At 43.4% G+C, this 18,373-nt stretch overlaps 1 protein-coding gene across 4 annotated transcripts in view; it reads left to right on the top strand.

The window, feature by feature from the left end:
* SOHLH2 (spermatogenesis and oogenesis specific basic helix-loop-helix 2) overlaps nucleotides 1-18,373 on the top strand; it is a 75,093-nt gene that overhangs the window by 21,591 nt on the left and 35,129 nt on the right. For all 4 annotated transcript variants that reach the window (XM_073229269.1, XM_073229280.1, XM_073229265.1 and 1 more), the window contains exons 7-10: nucleotides 12,725-12,872; nucleotides 13,031-13,119; nucleotides 13,763-13,884; nucleotides 17,844-18,097. In XM_073229269.1, coding sequence (XP_073085370.1) covers nucleotides 12,725-12,872; nucleotides 13,031-13,119; nucleotides 13,763-13,884; nucleotides 17,844-18,097 — 613 coding nt within the window. The remainder of the gene's footprint in view (nucleotides 1-12,724; nucleotides 12,873-13,030; nucleotides 13,120-13,762; nucleotides 13,885-17,843; nucleotides 18,098-18,373) is intronic.

The raw sequence follows: 18,373 nt of genomic DNA, 5'->3' as shown, positions 1-18,373 counted from the left end.
TGTGTGGAAGGGCATGTAGGGTAAAATCAGGAACGGGGATAAGGCTGACTCAGACTTGAGTATGTTTCTACTTACATTCTAAAAGAAAATAGCTGGAAGAGAGACAGGGGTCTTGAAGATGCTCGCGTTTTGTGGCTCTCTGCGGCTGTGTAAAATACCAGAATTTATCAACCTGGTACATGGTGTTAGGGGTCAGCAGTTTGAGCAGAGCTCAGCTCAGCAGTTCTGCCTGTGTGACATTAACTGGGCAAAGTACGCAGCTGGTGGGTGATCTGATGAGGGGGGTCCGGGACATCACGTCTGGAGCCTTGCAGGGATGGCTGGAAGGCCAGGCTCCACAGGGCTCTCGGCTGAAGCTCCTCCAGCATTCAAGCCTCAGCGTTTCTAATGTCTTATAAGCAGCCTGGAGCTCCTAGAGGGACCGTTGCAAGAGGCAGGGACAGGAAGCTGCCAGTCTCTTAAGGCCTGGGGCCAAAAACTGGCCCAGTGCCACTTCTACCACATGCTCTTGACCGAAGCAATCATAGAGCCTCCACAGCTCCCCGGCTTTCAGCGGGAAGGGTGTCAGAGTGCCATGATCTCACCGGTGAGCGGGGTGGCGATGGATTTGGCCCCCTGAGGAGGCGGGGGGCTGTGGAATCTAGACCCAGGTGGAGAAGCACCTCATCCACTGACAGTGGATGAGGAGGCAGAGGCGAGTCTTGATGGGCCAGAGAGGAGGAGAAAGCTGACCAAGTTCTGCCAAACGGCCACCACTGTCTCTGCAGATGAGTGGGAGGTGGTGGGCTTCAGGGCTGGGTGAGGGGGTGGACGGGCTAGTCTGGTCCGAGAGACCTGCACTCACGTGTCTGATGCTTTGGCCAAGTGAGGACAGAGGGCCTGCTGGCCAGTGCTACCCGAGGGCTCACGGATCTGCAGTGAAATGGGAAAAATACAGTAGCCATGAGTATTTTTGAAGCTACGTATTTCATAATTTATATTCTAAGAATGTATTTTCCATACTTTGGTGTTAAAATTGTGATATGAGTACAAGTACAAGGTTACAGTGAAATGCCACCTTTCTTTCATTATTTTTCATGTCCAGATCTAATGTTTGAAATCTTTTATCGGTCCTCAAAAGTTGGGTGGTCTTTAAAAAATGTTTATGGTTGATAAGAACTAAAATCTGAGCACCACTTATCTCATAGACTAAAAAGATGCCTGTGGCGTTGTTTAAGGGACAGATATCTGTCTCCCAAGAAGAAAAGCTGTAAGTCGGGTCCCCTTTCTTCCCCTTTAGAGGGTTGCTTGAGTGGTACCAGAAAGTAAACAATCCATCCCAATTATTCTGTTTACCATTTCCTCCTCTGAACTCTTCCAGGGGTGCCTGTGAACCCTAAAATGCATGTGTCTAGTCTGTTCTCCTCCTTCTCTCCCTCCCACACCCAGTCACCTGCTTTGCATACGGTTTTGTATTTTTTTATTAGGCAGAGGGTGGCATGGTCACCGATGTTGGGGAAATAATTGTCCTGGATGGTGGTTTTCAATATTTGCACTTGGGAGTTTCTTTTTTAAGCAAGTCTAACGTCTCTGTTTTCTTTACCAGGACAGACTAATAAAAATTAGCATCCAAATTCTAATATTCTTGGAGAAATCCTTTCATTATACATCTTTTAAATACACAAATATGGTTTTATCTTGTTGAAGCGTCTGCTTCCCAGTGGTGCCCGCGTCCTGCTCACGTGTCCGTGAGTCTGAAATGCTAGCGGTCTAGTGAGTTCCAGGGTGGTCTGATGATAAAAGTGAGTTTGGCAGGACAGGAAGTTTTCAAAGGGTCGCAGGGCGTTTCTGGCCAAAAGGCCTCTCTCTCTGAATTCTTTTTGCCCAAGACACCCTTGTACCGCGGGGAGAGCCAGGGATTCAGTTTGGACAGATCCCTTTCAGCCCCACAGTCACTCTCACCTGTGACTGGAGGATGGAACCAGATTGGATCATAACCAAGCTGGCTTCTGTGATAGATGACAAGGACAAAGCATGCCCTTTGACCTGTTGTTACCTGTTGGTGCTTCCGCACACAGAGGAACAGGAACAAGACGACCTCACAGAGCTCCCGGACACGGTCGTCCTACTGTGAGCCAGCATTAGCGTCCTTCAGAAGGTCTCATAAGCATTTCCTCCTCCTTCTGTTCTTCTGGTTTTTTTCTTAGTTTAAAAAAAAAAAACCTGTGGCATAATTAATGTGCAATGAAATACATACAGTGAAATGTTAAGTTTAAAAAAATGTATCTTTGGCTACATATTCATTTTTTGTCTCTATTTTTACCAGGTATTCTTCCCTCTCTCCCTCCCTCCCTCTCTTCCTTCTTTCCTTCCTTCCCTCATTGATTTTTAGAGGTTCATCTATATTCTGGGCCCCAGCCCTTTGCCATGTATCTATATTGCAAATATCTTCTCTCAGACTGGGTGTTGAAATATACACATTTTTAGCTAATACATAAGACCTCATAAGAGGTCACTTTGGGTTATGCCCCAGTCCGAGGATGAAACTGGGGTATTTGCTCTGCTACCCCTTAAGGATACAGATCACACATTCCCCTGCCCTATCCTAGCCTCAAGATCCCGATCTCGGTACCAGAACCAGAAAGATCCGAGAGGCAGCGAACAATGTAGATGCATAGTGTCGGCTGATACACTTCATCGCCTCGGGAGTATTAGAGAGTTTAGGATAAAGAGTTACCCTTAATAGGTATCAGAGGATTAATTCAGGGTTTTTAAGAGAGAAGTTGCATGTGTTTGAGTGTATGGTTTGATGAGTTTTGGAAAGACGGCTTGTTACCCACTCTTCCCCAGGAAGGAGGTGCACTGCACCATCCAGGGCCACTGGGGAAGCCCCGGAGTGGGTCAGCAGGCAGGCAGATGCACCCACCCGTCTAAACCACCCAATTTCCTTCCTGTTAGAATGCTTCCTTGTGAATTAATCATGTCTTTTCATCCTAATGTTTTGACATGTGGGACCTTACAGACCATGGGAAGACTGCCCCTCCCAGGGCTAGTCAGTCTCTGGAGAGCAAATGGTTTGCCTGCTGGCACCCCTTTTATATGCAAATAGGCCTGTCCAGAGACCACCCCACCCCGTCTCTTCTGCTCCAAGCCAGTTTTCCCCCACCCTCATCACCCCAGGGCCGGGGCCGGACACCCTGAGACAGCGTCTTCACCCCAGAGCCTCCTGAAAGCACCCAGACCAGCCACTCCTACGTCTGCTTACCGTTCTTGCCCATTCCTTCCCTAAGAGACCCAAATAAGGGCTGCTGCCCACATTTCCCTCTGATTCCTTCTATCCCGTCACTGGCCCTGGTGCTTCCCCAGGTGGCCCCTGCAGGGTGTGAAGTGCCCCCCCCCACCCCGGGAACTGTGAGTAACAAACGATCTTTCTAATGGCGGTCATTTCTGATTCGTTAGCCTCACCAAATGTGCCTAATAATAAAACCTGCATTTACATCGCCTCGTGCCCTTCTCCAGACAGTCCTTTCCTATCCCAAAGAGGCAGCTACTGTTCTGATTTCCATAGACCCGTCTGGCTTGGTCTGGAGCTTTGTATCATCAGTGTGTACGTTTGTGTCTGGTACACTTACGTCTGGCTTCTTCCAGCAAATGTTTGAGATTCATTAATGCTGTTGTATGTTTCGGTAATTTGTTCCTGTTTATTGTTGAGGAACATTCCATTGTGTAAACATGCCACGTTTTGGTTATTGACTTTCTGGATTTTGTCTATTAAGAATAGAGCTGCTGTGAACATTCTTTTATATGTTTTGTGAACCTAGATTTCCATTTCTCTTGACCATTTACCTGCAAGTAGAATTGCACATGATGGGATGTATGTATGTTTCTGTTTTTAGGAGACTGCTAAGCAGATTTCCAAACTAGTAGCCCGATACTGCACTCCCAGCAATATAATGAGAGTGCTGCTAGTTGCCCCAAAATCTAATTAAAATTTGATATTTTTAGACTTTCTCATTTTAGCCATTCTAATGGTTGTAGAGTGTGATCTAATTGTGATTTAAAATTTGCATTTCCCTGGTGATTAATGGGGTTGAGCACCTTTTCATGTGCTTTTGGTCATTTGTATATCTCTTTTATGAACAGTCTGTTCAGGTCTGTTGCCCATTAAAAAAATAATTGGCTCTGTGTGTTTTTATTACTGAGTTTTAGGTGCTCTTTAATATTCTGGATTCAAACCCTTAGATTTATGTCCTGAAATTTTTTTTCTAGTCTGTGGTTCATTGTTCACTTTTGTAACAATGGCTTTTGAGCAGAAGTATTTAAAAATTTTTGATGAAGTATATTTTAGCAGTATGTGAAAATACATATCATGATTTCTCCATCCTGTATTAGAAATCCTTGCCTACCACCAAGTTGTAGTGACATGTTCCCATGTTGTCTACAAGAAGTTTTATAGTTTCAGCCTTGCTGGTTATTTTATTCATCTAATTGATTTTTATGTATGGGATGAAGTAAGTGTGGAGATTTTTTTTTTAAGATGTTATGTTTTCCAGATTTTATTAAAAAGGCTTTCCATTCTTCAGTGACTTACTGTGGTACTTTCATAAAAATCAATTACTGTGTAATTATCAGTGTATTTCTGAATTCCCTATTGAATCCACTAATCTGTGTATCTTCTTCATTCCAGTATTACCACCATGATTATTGTAGCTTTACACAATAACTCTCAAAGTCAGATAAAGTCTTCCGACTTTGTTCTTCATTTTCAAATTGCTTTGGAAATTAAAGGTCCTTTGACACTTCCTGTAAATTTTAAAATAAGCTTGTCAATTTATTTGTTTAAACATCCTGCTAGGATATTGATTAGAACTGTGTTGAATTAATAGGTCAAGTTGGACAACATTGACATTGAACAATATTTTTCTAGTTCAAGAATCATTGATGTAGAATCATACTGGTTTCAGATATACAACACAGTGGTTTAACAAACTACCCGTATCATTAAATCCTCTCCCCCATTAGTGTTGTTACTGTTGGTCAACATAGGAAGATGTTACAGAATCATTGTCTATATTCTCCATGATGTACACAGTCCGTGTGAGCAGCTTATATTATGATTGAGAATTTTTTTGCCCCTTTATCCCCCTCCCCCCGCCACCCACCCACCGCAACCCCTCCCCCATGGTAACCACCAGTCACTTCTCAGTGTCTGTGATTCTACTGCTGTTTTGTTCATTCTGTTTTGCTTTGTTTTTATATTCTGCAAATAACTGAAACCATATGGTATTTGTCTTTCTCTGCCTGGCTATTTCATTAGCAACTTTTTAAAAAAAATTTTTATTAAGGTATGATTGAGATATACTCTTATGAAGGTTTCACATGAAAAAACAATGTGGTTACTACACTTACCCATATTATCGAGTCCCCACCCATACCCCAATGCAGTCACTGTCTGACACATCAGTGTAGTAAGATGCCACACATCCACTGTGTGCCTTCTCTGTGCTACACTGTTCACCCCATGACCCCCCACACCATGTGTACTAAACATAATACCCCTCAGTCCCCTTCTCCCTCCCTCCCCACCCGCCCTCCCAAACCCCTCCCCTTTGGTAACCACTAGTTCCTTCTTGGAGTCTGTGAGTCTGCTGCCATTTGTTCTTCAGTTTTGCTTCGTTGTTACACTCCAAAAATGAGGAAAATCATTTGGCATTTGTCTTTCTCCACCTGGCTTATTTCACTGAGCATAATGTCCTCCAGCTCCATCCATGTTGCTGCAAATGGTAGGATTTTTTTCTTTCTTATGGCTGAATAGTATTCCATTGTGTATATGTACCACATCTTCTTTATCCATTCATCTACGATGGGCACTTAGGTTGCTTCCATATCTTGGCTATTGTAAAAAGTGCTGCGATGAACATAGGGGTGCATATGTCTTTTTGAATCTCTCTGCGTATATTCCAAGGAGTGGGATTCCTGGGTCAAATGGTATTTCTATTTTTAGTTTTTTGAGGAACCTCCATATTGCTTTCCACAATGGTTGAACTAGCTTACATTCCCTCCAGCAGTGTAGGAGGGTTTCCCTTTCTCCACATCCTCACCAACATTTCTTGTTCTTAGTCTTTTTGATACTGGCCATCCTTACTGGTGTGAGGTGATATCTCATTGTGGTTTTAATTTGCATTTCCCTGATGATTAGTGATGTGGAGCATCTTTTCACGTGTCTGTTGGCCATCTGGATTTCTTCTTTGGAGAACTGTCTCTTCATATCTTCTGCCCATTTGTTAATCAGGTTATTTGCTTTTTGGGTGCTGAGGTGTGTAAGTTCTTTATATATTTTGGATGTTAACCCCTTGTCGATGTGTCATTTACAAGTATATTCTCCCATACTGTAGGATGCCTTTTTGTTTTGTTGATGGTGTCCTTTGCTGTACAAAAACTTTTTAGTTTGATGTAGTCCCATGAGTTCATTTTTGCTTTTGTTTCCCTTGCTCGAGGAGATGCGTTCAGGAAGAAGTTGCTCCTGCTTATATTCAGGAGATGTTTGCCTGTGTTGTCTTCTAAGAGTTTTATGGTTTCATGACTTACATTCAAGTCTTTAATGCATTTTGAGTTTACTTTTGTGTATGGGGTTAAACAATAATCCAGTTTCATTCTCTTGTATGCAGCTGTCCAGTTTTGCCAACACCAGCTGTTGAAGAGGCTGTCATTTCCCCGTTGTATGTCCATGGCTCCTTTATCATATATTAATTGACCATATATGGTTGGGTTTGTATCAGGGCTCTCTAGTCTGTTCCATTGGTCTATGGGTCTTTTCTTGTGCCAGTACCAAATTGTCTTGATTACTGTGGCTTTGTAGTAGAGCTTGAAGTGGGAGAACATAATCCCCCCAGCTTTATTCTTCCTTCTCAGGATTTCTTTGGCTATTCAAGGTCTTTTGTGGTTCCATATGAATTTTAGGATGATTTTCTCTAGTTCGTTGAAGAATGATGTTGGTATTTTGATAGGAATTGCATTAAATCTATAGATTGCTTTAGGCAGGATGGCCATTTTGACAATATTAATTCTTCCTAGCCAAGAGCACAGGATGTGTTTCCATTTATTGGTATCTTCTTTAATTTCTCTCATGAGTGTCTTATAGTTTTCAGAGTATAGGTGTTTCACTTCCTTGGTTAGGTTTATTCCTAGGTGTTTTATTCTTTTTGATGCAATTGTGAATGGAATTATTTTCCCGATTTCTCTCTCTGCTAGTCCATTGTTAAGTGTATAGGAATGCCACAGATTTCTGTGTATTAATTTTGTATCCTGCAACTTTGCTGAATTCAGATATTAGGTCTAGTAGTTTTGGAGTGGAGTCTTTAAGGTTTTTTATGTACAATATACCATGTCATCTGTAAACAGGGAGAGTTTAACTTCTTCCTTGCCAATCTGGATGCCTATTATTTCTTTGTGCTGTCTGATGGCCGTGGCTAGGACCTCCAGTACTATGTTGAATAGAAGTTGGGAGAGTGGGCATCCTTGTCTTGTTCCTGATCTTAAAGGAAAAACTTTCAGCTTCTTACTGTTCAGTATAATGTTAGCTGTGGGTTTATCATATGTGGCCTTTATTATGTTGAGGTACTTGCCCTCTATACCCATTTTGTTGAGAGTTTTTACCATGAATGGATATTGAATTTTGTCAAATGCTTTTTCAGCATCTATGGAGATAACTATGTGGTTTTTGTCCTTTTTGTTGATGTGGTGGATGATGTTGATGGATTTTTGAATGTTGTACCATCCTTGCATCCCTGGCATAAATCCAACTTGATCATGACGGATGATCATTTTGATGTATTTTTGAATTTGGTTTGCTAATATTTTGTTGAGTATTTTTGTGTCTATGTTCATCAGGGATATTGGTCTGTAATTTTCTTTTTTTGTGGTGTCTTTGCCTGGTTTTGGTATTAGAGTGATGCTGGCCTCATAGAATGAGTTTGGAAGTATTCCCTCCTCTTCTACTTTTTGGAAAACTTTAAGGAGAATGGGTATTAGGTCTTCACTAAATGTTTGATAAAATTCAGTGGTGAAGCCATCTGGTCCAGGAGTTTTGTTCTTAGGTAGGTTTTTTATTACCAGTTCAATTTCGTTGCTGGTAATTGGTTTGTTCAGATTTTCTGTTTCTTCCTTGGTCAGCCTTGGAAGGTTGTATTTTTCTAGAAAATTGTCTATTTCTTCTAGGTTATCCAGTTTGTTAGCATATACTTTTTCATAGTATTCTCTAATAATTCTTTGTATTTCTGTGGTATCTGTAGTGATTTTTCCTTTCTCATTTCTGATTCTGTTTATGTGAGTAGACTCTCTTTTTTTCTTGATAAGTCTAGCTAGGGGTTTATCTATTTTGTTTATTTTCTCAAAGAACCAGCTCTTGCTTTCATCGATTCTTTCTATTGTTTTATTCTCCTCAATTTTATTTATTTCTGCTCTAATCTTTATTATGTCCCTCCTTATACTGATTTTGGGTCTCATTTGTTGTTCTTTTCCTAGTTTCATTAATTGTGAGTTTAGCCTGCTTATATGTGATTGTTCTTTCCTGAGGTAGGCCTGTATTGCAATATACTTTCCTCTTAGCACAGCCTTCGCTACATCCCACAGATTTTGCAGTGTTGAATTATTGTTGTCATTTGTCTCCATATATTGCTTGATCTCTGTATTTATTTGGTCATTGATCCATTGGTTATTTAGGAGCATGTTTGAAGCCTCCATGTGTTTGTGGGATTTTTCATTTTCTTTGCATAATTTATTTCTAGTTTCATACCTTTGTGGTCTGAGAAACTGGTTGGTACAATTTCAGTCTTTTGGAATTTACTGAGGCTCTTTTTGTGGCCTAGTGTATGATCTATTCTTGAAAATGTTCCATGTTCCCTTGAGAAGAATGTGTATCCTGTTGCTTTTGGCTGTAGAGTTCTGTAGATGTCTGTTAGATCCACCTGTTCTAGTGTGTTGTTCAGTGCCTCTGTGTCCTTACTTATCTTCTGTCTGGTGGATCTGTCCTTCAGAGTGAGTGAAGTGTTGAAGTCTCCTAGATTAAATGCATTGCATTCTGTTTCTCCTTTTAATTCTGTTAATATTTGTTTCACATATGTGGGGGCTCCTGTGTTGGGAGCATAGATATTTATAATGGTATCTTCTTGTTGGATTGACCCCTTTATCATTATGTAATGTCCTTCTTTGTCTCATTACTTTCATTGTTTTGAAGTCTATTTTGTCTGATTAAAGTACTGCAACTCCTGCTTTTTTCTCTCTGTTAGTTGCATGAAATATCTTTTTCCATCCCTTCACTTTTAGTCTGTGTAGGTCTTTGGGTTTAAAGTGAGTCTCTTATAGGCAGCATGTAGATGGGTCTTGTTTTTTTTATCCATTCAGTGACTCTATGTCTTTTGATTGGTGCATTCAGTCCATTTATATTTAGGGTGATTGTCGATAGGTATGTACTTATTGCCATTTCAGGCTTTAGATTTGTGGTTACCAAAGGTTCAAGGTTAATTTCCTTACTGTCTAGGACACTAACTTAACTCACTTAATATGCTGTTACAAACACAATCTAAAGGTTCTTTTCTTTTTCTCCTCCTTTTTCTTCCTCCTCCATTCTTTATATATTAGGTATCATATTCTGTATTCTTTGTCTATCCCTTGATTGACTTTGGGTATAGTTAATTTAATTTTGCATTTGCTTAGTAATTAGCTGTTCTACTTTCTTTACTGTGACTTTATTACCTCTGGTGACAGCTATTCAACCTTAGGAACACTCCCATCTATAGCAGTCCCTCCAAAATAGACTGTACAGATGGTTTGTGGGAGGTAAATTCTCTCAGCTTTTGCCTATCTGGAAATTGTTTAATCCCTCCTTCCAATTTAAATGATAATTTTGCCGTATAAAGTAATCTTGGCTCCAGGCCCTTCTGCTTCATGGCATTAAATACATCATGCCACTCCCTTCTGGCCTGTAAGGTTTCTGCTGAGAAGTCTGGTGTTAGTCTGATGGGCTTTCCTTTGTATGTGATCTTATTTCTGCCTCTGGCTGCTTTTAACAGTCTGTCCTTATCCTTGATCTTTCCCATTTTAATTACTATGTATCTTGGTGTTGTCTTCCTTGGGTCCCTTGTGTTGGGAGATCTGTGGATCTCCATGGCCTGAGAGACTATCTCCTTCCCCAAACTGGGAAAGTTTTCAGCAACTACCTCCTCAAAGACACTTTCTATCCCTTTTTCTCTCTCTTCTTCTGGTATCCCTATAATGCAAATATTGTTCCGTTTGGATTGGTCACACAGTTCTCTCAATATTCTTTCATTCTTAGAGATCCTTTTTTCTCTCTGTGCCTCAGCTTCTTTGTATTCCTCTTCTCTAGTTTGTATTTCACTTATTGTCTCCTCCACCGTATCCAACCTGCTTTTAATACCCTCCATCGTGCTCTTCAATGATTGGATCTCCGACCTGAATTCATTCCTGAGTTCTTGGATGTCTTTCCATACCTCCATTAGATTGTTGATGATTTATATTTTGAACTCCCTTTCAGGAAGAGTCACGAGATCCATATAATTTGAATCTTTCTTGGGAGTTGTATTAACAATTTTTCTCTGGACCAGGTTCCTTTGGCGTTTCATGTTTGTATGTGGCGCCCTCTAGTGTCCAGAAGCTCTATTCTGGAGCTGCTGAGCCCCTGAAGCAATGTCGGGGGTCTCAGGGGAGCAGTACTGCTGCCTGCGGGGAGGAAAGAGTTCTTCCCCACCCCCCGGCTTCTGTGCCTGTCTCCACTGCCTGATCCAGTGTCCCGAGCATGCAGGTATAAGCTTTTGTCCCAGAGCAGCCGGATATGGATCCCTGCTTTCCACAAGCAGCCGGGATCCCAGTCTCCCCAGGAACTCTGCCTGTATTAACTTTCCAACTCGGTAGTCATGCGAGTCTCATGCAAGCACCATGAGATGTAGGTTTGTGCTCCCAGTCAGCTCTCCGGAGCCAGGTACTCAGCAGTCCCAGGCCTTCCACTCCCTCCCTGCTCCGTTTCTCGCCCTCCCGCCGGTGAGCTGGGGTGGGGGCGGGGCTCGGGTCCTGCCTGGCCACAGCTCTGGTGCGTTACCCCGCTCGCTGAGGTCTGCTCTGTTCTCCAGGTGTGCGCAGTCTGACGCGACCTCTTCCTGTTGCTCTCTCAGGATTAGTTGCACCAACTATATTTTCAAATTGTATCCAGTTTTAGGAGGAAGCCTCTGTCTCCTCTCATGCCACCATCTTTAATCCCCCCTCCTGCTTTTTTTATGTGTAATTTTATTTTTCATTATAAAAGTGACAGGTGCCCAGCAAAAACATTTAGAGAATAAGGAAAATAAAAGGAAGAAATAACATTTTCCATAACTCAACCATCTAGAAATGACTATTACTTGACATTTTTGCTGATAGTCCTTTTTCTGTGCTTTTTCGCTTTGTCACATGAGTATGATCATATTTTATAATATGCTATCTTATATCTTATACTTGTATCCTATAAAAAATTCTATTTTTCCCCAAGGTTTAAAACATATTTCCACTGCCAGATAATATTCTACTGAACTAGTATGCTATGGTCTATTGGGCATCCACCTATTTTGTGTGTTTAGACTATTTTTCCTCTTACTAATATACTGTCATAATGAATGTCTTTTTACAAAACGTCTGTTCTGCATTTGAGACCCTTGTAAGCGGGAGCACCGTGTCCGAGGCTGTGAAGTTTCCAGGCTCTTCACACACATTGTCAAATTGTCTCCTCCTTCATCCCTTTCTTTCCAGAATATTCCCAAGGCATTGCTCCTGAGCCCCCGTAGCTCCTCAAAGCCCAATGAAAACATGACTGATCTAGAACATTTGAGTCATTCTCTGGCTATCTGTCAAACCAGATTTTGTAATCAGATTTTTTTCCCCCTTTCTGAGGTCCAGAGAAGTTTAGTAACTAGCTGAAGGTCCCGGCTGATAATTGGCAGACCCACCATTTGACCCTATATGTGTCGAGGCAGTATTCCCCACAAAACGAGTATGGAACAATGTCTGTTACATGAATACAAGCATGAATGAAGGTGCCGAAGGCTTCAGTTCAGATTTCCATTTCGTCTGTATTCCCCTTCAGCGCTATGAGAGGCTCAGGTTGGTTAGTTTCTGACGCTAGCTGGGACATGGTTCTCATTGGCACATCAGCTGATCGGTTCTGCCCATACCTGCCTCATGTAAAGGAGTGGCCTGCTGATTTTCCTTTGGCTCAGAGCCCAGAGTCACACGGGAAGCCCGTGCACCACAAGTTGCTAATTGATCTGTCCTGGAAATGTGGTCGAGGTTGCAGTGACACCGTATCCTGACCACTGTCTTACGGATGTCTCGTGTAAACTGCAGAGGGCTTTATGTGCAGCCGGTGATTCTCTCCTCCGTGGGAAGAGCAGTCTGTAGGTTTCCATAAGCAGCGGGGGTCTGTGTCCTCGCAGTGCCTGGGCATCCCGCTCGCTGCAGCAGGCCTGGGGCGAGGGGGCTCCTGGGCACCTCGTGCTCCTTGCCCCTGGCAGCGGTGGAAGCAGACGGCCGATGGAGAGGTTCCAGGGCCTGTGGGGGCTGCAAGGCCTTTCTCTGAAACAGACTGGGTGGGGAGGGAGGCAGCTCCTTATGAACAAACCTGGAGGAAGGATGGTTTGTCCTGTTTACACCAAAGAACGTGAGATGGACTGTTCCTTACTTACTCCGATTCTCTGCCCAGAGAACGAATCAAGCACTGCTGTGAGCAGCTGCGCGCTCTGCTGCCATATGCAAAAGGAAGAAAGAATGACGCGGCTTCCATTCTTGAGGCCACAGTGGATTATGTGAAGTACATCCGGGAGAAAATCCCTCCAGCCGTTATGAGCCAGGTATTCGACTCCCTAGCCCTTGAATTTTATCCTCATAGATAATGCTTTAATGCTACAGCTTTCTCTATTTTTTTTCCAACTGGAAATGTATGTGTGTGTGTTTGGGTATGTATGAACAAACAGCTGTCTCTCTAAATGGGCCTCTCTCTCTCTCTCAGATCACAGAAGCGCTTCAGAGCAACGGGAGGTTTTGTAAGAGGCAGATGCCCGTCCACCTACCCTTCCCAGGCACAGTCATGGCGCAGAGGTATGACAAGAACTCTTGTGAGTTGGTACTTTCCTCCAGTGCCAAAGCTAGCAGTGTAGACAGGCTCTGAACCCATCCATAATGAAAACTTGCATATTTAAAAGAATTGGTGAACTTTTCTCACCTCCGATGTGTATTACGTAATTGCAGGGATAAAATATGCACCATCCTCAGGTCCTCTCAGATCCATGGTCCTTTTGTCGTTTCACTCTCTCACCTCGTTGTTATTTCTGAAGATGTTAAAGTGAGGCTGTACCCGTGGTGGTGGTTGTGATGGGCGGTCCAACAGAGGCTCAGTGGGGTCGAGCATGTCTGTCACAGGAGGTCACTGGCCTGGAGCCATGTGGCCCGACCACAGCTGGAGTCCTCAAAGACTCTGCTAGTATAAGACATAAGATGCCAAATGAAGGCTTCCTTATTTAAATTTATTAGAATATGTAAACAAAGAAAAAGTATAGAGGAAAAGCAATCATTCCTCCACATCTTAAAGAATTTCTTCTTATATTTAAATAATCTATAATTAGGCCCTGTCTATATATTTTTTAGAATTTGAGTGATAGAAGAACAGTTGAACTCAGCCACGTTCATGTTGCCTTTCTTGAAAAATGTGAAAAGTGTTTTTTTTTGTTTCTGTCCTTTTAAGGGAAAATAGTGTGTTGACAAGCACTTACTCACCTGCAAGAGGGATCAGCTTCCTGGCTAATAAGTGCTTCAATGTCTACTCTGTCCCTGCCCCCGGGGGCTCCATGGAGGAAGCCGTGAGAGGTGAGCTCCGCTGGACACCTGTGTGCTTGCCGTGTGCGTGGGCCTGCGTGGGTGCCCTGCGTGCCCCTCGGCCCCTGTGTGTTCCCAGCCATGGGCCCGGTACGCACGAGGGCCAGGAGTGTAGCTGGAAGGTGACCGCGTGAGTCCTTCTGCTGTCTGCTCGAGGAACACAAGCCACAGGCATTTACAGGGTATTGGCCCAGAAACTGGGCTCAGAATTGACCAGCATTACCAGAAAGCTCATCTTTTTTTTTTTTATTGATGTATATTTGACATACAACATTCTGTTAGTTGCAGGACTGAAACGTAATGATTCCTTACTTATATACATTGTGAAATGATCATTGCAATAAGTCTATATAACATCCATCACTGTACATTTTTTCTCTTTCGATGAGAACTTTTCAGATCCAGTCTCTCAGCTTTCACATGTGCAGTACAGCGGGACCAACTGTAGTCACCACGCCTTATGCACCCTGCTGCATGTTGCCTCCCTAGAACTTGTTTTATAGCTGGAAATTTGTACCTTTTGAATGACTTGGCCCATTTCTGCCATCTCCAGCCCCCTGGTTTGGTGGTCACCAGTCTGTTCTCTATATCTTTGAGTTTTGTTTTGGGGTGTTTTTTTTGAAATTCCATATGTAATGAGATCATACAGTATTTGTCTTTCTCTAACTAATTCATTTCACTTAGCAAAATGTCCTCAAGGTCCACTAATGTTGCACAAACGGTGAGATTTTATTCTTTTTTATGCCTGAATAATATTCCATTGTGTATGTATGTACCACGTGTTTATCCATCATCCATCCGTGGACCCTGATTTTTCCCATATCTTGGCTATTGTAAATAATGCTGCTGTGAACATGGAGATGCAGTTATCTTTTGAGTTAGTGTTTTCCTTTTCTTCAGATGAATACCAAGAAGTGGAATTGCTGTATCATAAAGTACTGATATTTTTAATTTTTTGAGGAACCTCTGTACTGTTTTCCATAGTGGCTGCACCAGCGTTCATGTCCCCCAGCAGTGCACAGGGTTCCCTTCTCTCCGCAGCCTCGCCAACACTTTGTATCTCTTGTCTTTCTGATAAGAGCCATTCTGACAGGTGTGAAGTAAAAGCTAGCTGTGCTTTTGACTTAGGTTTCCCCAATAATTAATGATGTTGAGCACCTTTTCATGTACCTCTTCGCCATCTTTATGTCTTCTTCGGAAAAATACTCAGATCCTCTGACCGTTTTAAAATCGGATTTTTTTTTTTTTGCTGTTGAGTTGTTTGAGTTCTTCACATATTTTGGGTATTAACCTCGTATTAGATATGTGATTTTCAAGTATTTTCTCCCATTCCATAGACTGCTTTTTCATTCTGTCCGTGGTGTCCTTTCTCTGCAGAAGCTTTGTAGTTTGATGTCGTAGTTTTGCTTTTGTTGTCTTTGTTTTTGGTGTCAAATCCAAAAAATCATTGCCAAGACCAGTGCCAAGGAGCTCACTCCCTGTTTTCTTCTAGGAATTCTATGGCTTCAGGTCCTACATTGAAGTCTCTAATCTGCGTTGAGTCGATTGTTGTGTCTGGTGTAAGATAGGGGTCGGGTTTCATTCTTTTGCGTGTGGTTGTGCTGTAGAGAGTTCATCTTACTGATGGGTGATCAACACCCCGACGTACTCCCCATACGGACAGAATCTAGAGGGAAAGGAGGCGCTCCTAGTAATCCAGTGCCATGTATCAAGCATGTAACATGTAACTTCCTTCCCTCCTTCATGTGTTCGACTAAACGTCACCTTCCCAGCATGTCTTTCTCAGCAACCTGAGTAAAGCCGCCCACTGCTCCCCGGCGCTGTGCAAGCAGGGGACTCCTGGTCCATTTCCTCTGCTGTATTTTTCTTCGTAGACTTACCACTTTCTGCTACTGTCTACTCGCATAGTTTTTATTGCCTGTCCTCTCCCACTAGAATATCAACTCCATAAAGACAGTAAAATTACTGTTTTTCACCTATGCATTGCTGTATTTTGAGGATCTAGAACAATGGCCAGCACGTTGAGGCCTTCAAGGAACATTCACTGTATGAGTGTTCATCATGAAACATTCGCCCTGCACAGCATTTCTGTTACTCGTGTTACAAAGTCAGGCACGCCCATGTACTTGTAGAAAGAAGAAGATGGACAATAGCAGAGCCAGAGCGAACACGGTGACCAGTGTGTGACGCCTGTGTTTCCGAGGGTCACTGTCCACCGAGGCCCCAGTGAGGGACTGAGCTGGTCCCCCCCGTGTGAGGTGCTGGACGAGAGGACACGCCTGCCTGCCTCCCTGTGTCCAAGGCTGAGGCGCCCCTCGGCTGACCGCCCTCCCTCGGCACCTCCTCTGTGCTGGGAGCCCCTTTCCTGCACTCTGCCTGCCTGCGTCCCAGTTCATCCCTCGGTTCTCGGCTTAAATGTCTCTGCCTGCAAGATGGAGACAAGAGGAGGAACAAATACTGTTCTTACTCCTAAGGGATCCACAGGCCGGTAGCACAGGGGGTCACAGAAACAAGTCATCATTTCTGTAGTGGCCCCAGCAGAGGGACTGTGCATCTTAGTGGGACATGGTGGAAACCACAGGAATGCATGGGGTGGCTGGGCACAGTGCCAGAGTCAAAAGAGAAAGGGGCCCCAATAGAACCTTCCCTGTTCCTACCACCAGACAAGCCTCAGGGGGTTTTATCCATCCATTTAGACTTGGGGGACAGGGCAGGAGAATAGGAAAAAAAGTAGCCATTAGCCATGGTCAATCTACTCAGAATAGCTGCGGTCAAACGTTGCTCAGAATGATCGAATCAACCCGGATGAAATCAGGTAGAGGTCAGGCCACAGGCATCTGCCCATCAGTGTTCCTTCTTATGCATCATTACTTACTTCTGCATCCTCCCTGTTTATACTCTGCATAGACCCCGAAGGACTCCCCATGGCACTGAGCTCAGGCCCCCTGTGCCCCGGCATCTCTTGGTATCACATTGCCTATAGTGACTGCTCTTGGGGGAGACCATAGACGTGTGGGCGTTCAGAGGGGGCCTGGCAGGCCGTTGAGTCAAAACCTCCACTTTACTTTTATTTGTATACATGTTTCCATTTGAAAGGCAATATTAGCAATATTAGGCCTTGCCCTACCCAGCCAACCCAGCCTGTAGTGCGTGTTGCGGAATTGTGTTTGAGAGAGGACTGGAACAGCTGGGATCAAGAAAGTCTCAGATTTCGTTCCTACCACGCAGGTCAGTCACTGAAGGCTGGAGAAGTTGCATGACTGCCTGAGGCCACGGTGTCTCTGTGCTGAGGTCTGACCTGTAGCACAGAAGTGCTGACTTCGTTCAGGGTTTAGATTTCATTAGTCGTCTTTCCTTGACCTTTTCTGTAAATCTCTGTACACACATTTGCTGAAATGGTTTTTTACAAATATTACAGACACATTGGTATTTAAAGTAGACATATTTTTATTATGCTTCATTATTATTAATGTCCAAAAGATAGGTAAATATTCAGTGTTAGATTACATTAACAATCATGCATTAAAAATTTAGCTGCCTTCTAGTTACTGCAGAATATAGCTATATAATGATATAACCCACTTGTTTGATAGAAAATTGAGCAAATGTTCTCTGTGGCTGAATGGAGTTCTTTCCAACATTCTTCTCATTTCATAGGGATGGTCACAATTTTGATTTGTTTGATGAAAGACACAGAGACACACACACATACCCAAAGTCACAGAGATCAGGTTCTCCTCTAAAATGCACACAAACACTAATTTAAAGTGTGTGTATTGCACTCAATGTACTTAACTAAGAAGTTCACATCATTATTCCACTAATTTGTAGCAGGAGTAAAAGTTTATAACGTGAGGAGATGAATTGGAGAACACTTTATTTCAAATGCAGTAGTTCCCGGTTACAGAGTTGTGTATATTGACAGGTATTTGTTTCCTTTTTAATTAAAGGTCAGTGCAGCTCCACCTCAGAGACCGCTGTTGGTGAGATGCATAAACCTCAAATTCCCAGCCCGGCGCTCTCTCTCAGTACCTTCCATGCTGTCAGATATTACTCCAGAGTCAGCCCTGCCTACGATGCTACAGTGGCAAATCAGAGCAGTTCAGTCCATTTTCCATCGGCCACACCAGGAGTCCCCACGTCCCGGCCTCAGCACTGCAATGCTGTGCCAGGCCAGATGGGCACAGAACAGCCCAACTGTCCGGTAAGTCTTCTGAGGCCTTGGATTGGATGGGAGTCTCTCCTTCCAGCCAGCAGGGCCCCTGGCTTGCATTTCATTCTCATACGCTGGTCAGAAATCTGTTAGCCTGGGCCCGGGTGCAGCGGGCGCAGGCTCTCAGCCCCCAGCTGCAGGGCTGGTACCTGGATACCAGAATCGGTGAACCTGGGTGGGGCTCTGCTGGTGCCACACAGTCTCAGAGTGCCCCCAGAGCCTCTCCCCTCTCCCCTGTGCTGTTTCCACACTGCATCCCATTTCACC

This window comes from Manis javanica, chromosome 1 (assembly GCF_040802235.1).
Source record: "Manis javanica isolate MJ-LG chromosome 1, MJ_LKY, whole genome shotgun sequence".
NCBI lineage: Eukaryota > Metazoa > Chordata > Mammalia > Pholidota > Manidae > Manis > Manis javanica.
The sequence above is the reverse complement of the archived record's forward strand: the minus strand, read 5'-3'. Positions and strand labels throughout refer to the sequence as shown.